The 5,658-nt window shown below is 56.8% G+C and overlaps 1 protein-coding gene across 3 annotated transcripts in view; it reads left to right on the forward strand.

Annotated features, from left to right (window-relative positions):
- Positions 1-878: 878 nt before the first annotated feature.
- The window catches only part of TPM3 (tropomyosin 3), an 11,316-nt gene continuing 6,536 nt past the window's right edge, over positions 879-5,658 (forward strand). For 2 of the 3 annotated variants that reach the window (XM_009078811.1, XM_009078813.1), the window contains exons 1-6: positions 879-1,009; positions 1,788-1,905; positions 2,184-2,254; positions 3,545-3,620; positions 4,059-4,121; positions 4,250-4,319. In XM_009078811.1, the coding sequence (XP_009077059.1) occupies positions 1,792-1,905; positions 2,184-2,254; positions 3,545-3,620; positions 4,059-4,121; positions 4,250-4,319 (394 nt within the window). In that variant the 5' untranslated portion in view covers positions 879-1,009; positions 1,788-1,791. Of the gene's footprint in view, positions 1,010-1,787; positions 1,906-2,183; positions 2,255-2,987; positions 3,064-3,544; positions 3,621-4,058; positions 4,122-4,249; positions 4,320-5,658 lie in introns of all 3 variants that reach the window. The other variant, XM_009078812.1, reaches the window with a different exon arrangement.

Consider the following 5,658-nt stretch of genomic DNA (forward strand, 5'->3'; position numbering starts at 1 on the left):
TGTGTCGGCTCTGTCTAGCGTGTGCCTGGGCTCTGCGGGTCATCCCAGCCCTGCCTGCCTTTGGCATCTAATTGGGGAAGGAGTTGGAGCTCCCCTGGGGTGCTCAGTGGGGTGACAGTGTCCCCAAAGTCTCTGGCCGGTGGCACTGGCTGGGGGTGGGATGACCTCTGGGCTCTGCTGGTTCTTTAAACCCTCAGTCACTTTTGTGGTCACATTTCTGTCAGGTTCACAAGCTCCTGGTGTGTATTGAGGTGGCTGTTGCTGGGGAACAGCCTCCTCAACCTGTCTCTAGACTGGAGGAGGTTTTTACTCCTCTGGATTGTTAGTGCTGGGAGGAAGGAAGCCTCGAGCCCCGTGGGCTCTGTGCTGGGGCTGTGGGCACTGTAGTGAGCCCCCAGCTGTATCCTGCCCAGCCTGCCAGTGCCCAACACAGCTTGGCACATGGCTGAACCTGCTAATCCCTCTCTCATTGCTGGGGAGGTTTGCCTCAAGCCACACACGTGTCCAGCTCGCAGTAAACCGAGTCTGTGCTAAGTGGCAGCTGTCACCACGCTCGGCGTGGAGGATAAACAGGGCCGTGATGGATGGCCTGGCAGGAGGCAGCCCTTGGCACGAGCATCTCCTTGGTGTTTACAGCTTAAACTGTCAGGGCAGCTCAGGCTGACAGTGAGAATCCTGCAGGAGAGCTCTGCTGCCTGGACGGAGCACGTGGGAGGTGCTGCCAAGCTAACCGTGTGTGCAGATCTCTGGGAGAGTGGCAGGAGTGTCTCAGGACCTCTGGGTTTGCTTTGGGCTCAGTGTGCTGCTGCTGCCCCAGAGGCAGAGCTCAGGTGCTCCAGCTGCACGGGCTGAGGCCTCTCCTCTGCTCCCTCCAGGCTGAGGCAGAAGTGGCCTCTCTGAATCGCCGCATCCAGCTGGTGGAGGAGGAGCTGGACCGAGCTCAGGAGCGACTTGCCACGGCCCTGCAGAAGCTGGAAGAGGCAGAGAAGGCAGCAGATGAAAGTGAGAGGTGAGCAGGGATTGCTGCTCACCTTCCATCAGACATCTCAGATAGGTTCCTGACCAAGGGAAATCAACCTCTTGGGCTTGCAGGAGCAGGGGAAGGAAATACCACATCAGGGCTGGATGTGGGAGTTGGTGCCCACTTATGCAGAGCAGCTAAGCAGTGCTGATGGCCTTGAGCCTCTTGGAGCCTGAGGAGTCAGGAGGTGCTGTGTGCTGTTGTGTCTCCAAGGGAGGAGAAACAAGTGGGTTCAAGGACAGTGTTGCCTTGTGGAGGTGTGTGCTGGTGGAGGAGATTCTTCCCACTGCCTGTGCCAGCATCCTCCCTGCTGGCAGGTGTCCCCTGACCTGTGATTCAGAGGGGAGTGGTGCAGTTCCAGCTGGCTGATGTGCTTCCTCGCTGCACACACCGTGGTGAGCAGCCTGGCCCAGCTGATGCCAAGTCTGGCTCTGTTCCGTGCAGGCCTCTTCCTGCATTCCAGACAGAGAAGTGCTTGATGTCCCTAAGACAGCCAGGCTTGTTCCTCTCACAGCACTTCCCTTGGCCCTGGAGTCCAGTGAGCTGCTGGAGCAGCACTCCAAGGAAGTTAATCCCAAGCAATTGAGGTTGTAATTCACATCAGCCCAGCAGTGTCTGCCTTCCTGTGCCACCTCTGCACTTGGGAGGAGCTCATCAGGAAGCACAGTGGTTCCAGAGGAGCTGTAAATGCCCTGAAACTCATTGCACATGGCCTGTCCAGGATTGCTTTCACACACCTCCCCTCCCTGTGCTTCCGTTCGGGCAGAGGCATGAAAGTCATTGAAAACAGAGCTCTGAAGGATGAGGAGAAGATGGAGCTGCAGGAGATCCAGCTGAAAGAAGCCAAGCACATCGCAGAGGAGGCAGATAGGAAGTATGAGGAGGTGAGATCCTTGGCTGCTCTAGTGTGGCTTATCTGGGCCAGGAGAGGTGACTCCTCTTCCAGGAGCTCACAGGGCTTTCCTCAGCAAAGCTGAGCCTGGTTCCCAGCACAGCAGTATCAGTGGCTCTCAGCAGAGCTCCATCAGTGGCTCTCAGCAGAGCTCCATCTCTGCTTGGCCAGAAGCCTCTGGCAGCTCCAGAGGCTCCTGCAGGAATTCATTCCTTTCACAGCCTCCAAGTGCAAAATCATCCTCCTTCCTCTTGGCTTGCTCCCTGCCAGGTTGCTCGGAAACTGGTGATCATCGAAGGCGACCTGGAGCGCACTGAGGAGAGAGCTGAGCTCGCAGAGTCGTGAGTAATCCTGGCTTGGGCCTGGCACTGCCTCTGCATGGGAACTAACACAGCATGGCTCACCTCGTTACACAAGGCCTGAAGCACAGGGTGGGCTCAGAGGAAAGGGCTGGAAGCACTGTCCCCCTGGAGACAGGGTTGGCTCCACTCAGGACGTGGAGTTTCGCAGTGCCTTGGGTGGAGATGCTCTGCCCCGTGCATGGAGTGATGGAGGCTGAGTCCTCCTCCCTCAGCATTCACCAGCTTTGGTGTGCAGTCACTTTGGGGTGCAGTCACCACGTTTTCACATTGTCCAGGGCACAGCACTCATCCTACAGCAGCACCAGCCTCCTGGGCTGGGGCTGAAGTGACACATGGGGTGGCTGAGGGCAAAGCTGTTCTCTGCCTGTTCTCTGCCTCTCTAGGTGTCTGCAGTACCCACTGCAGCAAGCTGGACTCCCTCTGCTTGAGGCAGAGACACAAACCCTGGTGTTTGGGCTCCTTTCACGTGCCCAGATGCTTTAGCTGATCCTGAGGAGGTGGTCAGAGCCTCTCCCAGCTCTGGGCCTTGTCTAACCTGGTGGTGTGTAGCAGCAGCAGCAGCAGCTCTGTGCTTCCCTCCCAGATGTGCATGTTGTGACCATGACTTCTTTGTGTTTCCCCCCTTTTTTTTGCTCTGTGGTGTTGTGGTTTTGGTGCTCCTTTTGACCTTGCCCCCACCTGGCTTGTGCCATTGTGTGACCGTCACTAACAGTCATTGCCGGGAGCTGCGGGAGCAGATCCGAGTGATGGAGCAGAACTTGAAGGGTCTGTCTGTTGCCGAAGAAAAGGTACTAACCTTTCCCTTCTCAAACCATTAAACCAGAACTCCTGTGCTCTCCTGGCTATGCTCCTCCCCTCAGCTTCACTGCCTTTCTCTCTCCTGGATCACTCTGTCCTCTCTGCCCATCCGTGTCCCTGTCTGAGTGCTGGTGGCTGTCCATGTGTCTGTCCGAGCAGCTTCCCTCCTTACAGCACACTACACATCTCCTTGGAGACTCCAGGTGTGGCACAAACCTGTGCCCACATCTCCCTGCTCAGCCCCATGCCCTGTGCATGTGCTGGCAGAAGACCTAAAACGTGAGCTCGGAGCTGAGAGGGGAACTTGCTTTCTGCACAAGTGCCTCAAAGCAGGTTCCCATCCAGCCTGACCTCAGTCTCCTGAAGAACTTCCTGGTCTTCCCTGCACGTGGATTCACTTCTTGTCTCCTGTCTTTCCCTCCCACTTCTTCTTTTCCTGTTTCTCCCCCCCTTTCTTTACGAACCCCACAGTAAGTGTTCCGAGCTGGAGGAGGAGCTGAAGAATGTCACCAACAATCTCAAGTCTCTTGAGGCTCAGGCTGAGAAGGTAGGGCTGCCTGTCCCAGGGCCAGAAACATTGCTGTCGTGCTAGGAGGGTGTGTGAGCAGCAGAGCACCCACTGGGATGGAAGTGATGCAACGCAGCCTTAGGCAAGCCAGGAGGGCTGTGCTGGCTCTCCTGGGAGGGCTAACGGTGGAGGGCTCTGCAAGTTGGGGTGTGGGTTCCTGGCTGCCCTTCCCTGCCCTGCCCTGGGGCAGACTCATCAGCCAGGGTGTTCCAGTTGAGTTTTTCTGTGCCCAACTTTGTGTTCCATGCATGGTGTGGGATTTGCCTGACCCAGCCCTGCTGGGTATGGGAAAGGATGTGAAGTGCTCCCAGCTGGGAGGTTCTGTGTGCTGCAGTGAGGGGTTTAAGCCTCCCTGTGTGGCTGTGGGAAGTGCCTGGAGATGCTGAGAGCTGCTGATTCCTGCCTCCTTTTCCACAGTACTCTCAGAAAGAGGATAAATACGAAGAGGAGATCAAGATCCTGACTGATAAACTCAAGGAGGTGAGTGGCCAGGGCAGGATGGCCCTGCTGGGAGTGGTGGGCTCAGCCTGGCTGGGCTGGGAGACTCCAAGCCCTGAGGCTGATCCTTAGCTGCAGAGCTGTTCCCTGACTGGTCTGTGTGTGTGCAGGCAGAGACCCGCGCGGAGTTCGCCGAACGCTCTGTAGCCAAGCTGGAGAAGACCATTGATGACTTGGAAGGTACATTCTGGGGCTGGGGAACCAAGGGATATGTGGTGAGGAGCTAAGGAAGGTGTCTCCCAGGTAGCTGCAGAGTGGAGAGGCTGCTGTGCTCCTCAGGACTTGGAGCACGACCTGACTTGGCCTCCAAGAGCACCTGCTCTGAGATCAGTCCCTGGCTGTGCTGCATAGCTCTCGACTCCTGAGCCTGACACCTGGCCTTATCCAACTGATAGCTGGGGTGTTCTGGTGCTGGTGTCCCCTGTGCTCCAGCTTAACCCCAGCTGAGGAGTGGCATAGGAAAGAAACACCTGGACTTGCAGGAGTTGGTCACAGTAACATTCGCAGGTGCAGAAGGTCCTGCAGAGAGTGCTCTGCAGGTCAACCACAGGACTCAGTGAGGCTTGGAACAGCCTGTGAAGGCTCCTGGTTGAAGGTTAAAGCACCAGCAGCCCCATCCATGGAGAGTGAAGCCTGTGCCACGGGTGGGTTCCTTTCCTCCTCCCGTTCCTGGTCACACAAGAGCACTCCTGGGCTCAGCTATCACAGAGCCTTGCCCCAAGCCATGGAAGGAGAAGCTTCCAGCTGCCTCCCGTAGATCTGTGGCCAGATTCTTTTGTTGATTGCTGTGGCTAGAGTGGTGGTGCTGGTAAACCAAAGCCCTTGCAGGCCTCCTGCCTTGCCCACAGGTGTGTCTTTGTGGTCTTGGAGTGCCAGGTCTTGGAGATCCACAGCTGCATGGATCCCTGTCTCCTTGTCTGGAGTCACTCTGGAGCTTCGTTATCTAGAAATAGCAATGGTGTCAGCTGAGCTGTTCCAGAACCAGAGCCAAACAGCAATCTGAGCCACCTCATGATCCAGGATGAGCTTTTATTGGGATCTGCAAAACCTCCTCCAAATCCCTGTGTGCTTCGTGCTGATGGGGAGTTGGCTCTGGTCTCCAGCCTTGCTGCTGGAGTGACCTAGTTTATGACAACTGACAAAGTTCCTGAGCTCTGTGAGGCTGCTAACAGCATGACCAGCTGTAGTGCAGCCCAGGCAGGCAGAGCTGGAGGTGCCCGTGCCAGCTCTGCAGGGCTCAGCAGTGCAGGAGCAGAGCTCCCTCCTCTCCCCCGAGGCACTGAGCTGCCTGTCTGCTCCATTATCTGATGGAGAGCACTGGTGGGGCAGGTCTGTTCCACTCATCCTGCTCACTGCAGGGTGGGAATTCCCTCTGATGCCCAACTCTTACCTGCCTGACTTCTCCCAGTCCTTGCATTGAGACACAGGTGAGAACAAAGCACTGATCAGTGCCTTCCTTAGGGTGGAACAAGCTGCTCCCTAAGTGGAGATGGAGTTGCCCTTCCCTGCTGCTCCTCCT

This window comes from Acanthisitta chloris, unplaced genomic scaffold (assembly GCF_000695815.1).
Source record: "Acanthisitta chloris isolate BGI_N310 unplaced genomic scaffold, ASM69581v1 scaffold9547, whole genome shotgun sequence".
NCBI lineage: Eukaryota > Metazoa > Chordata > Aves > Passeriformes > Acanthisittidae > Acanthisitta > Acanthisitta chloris.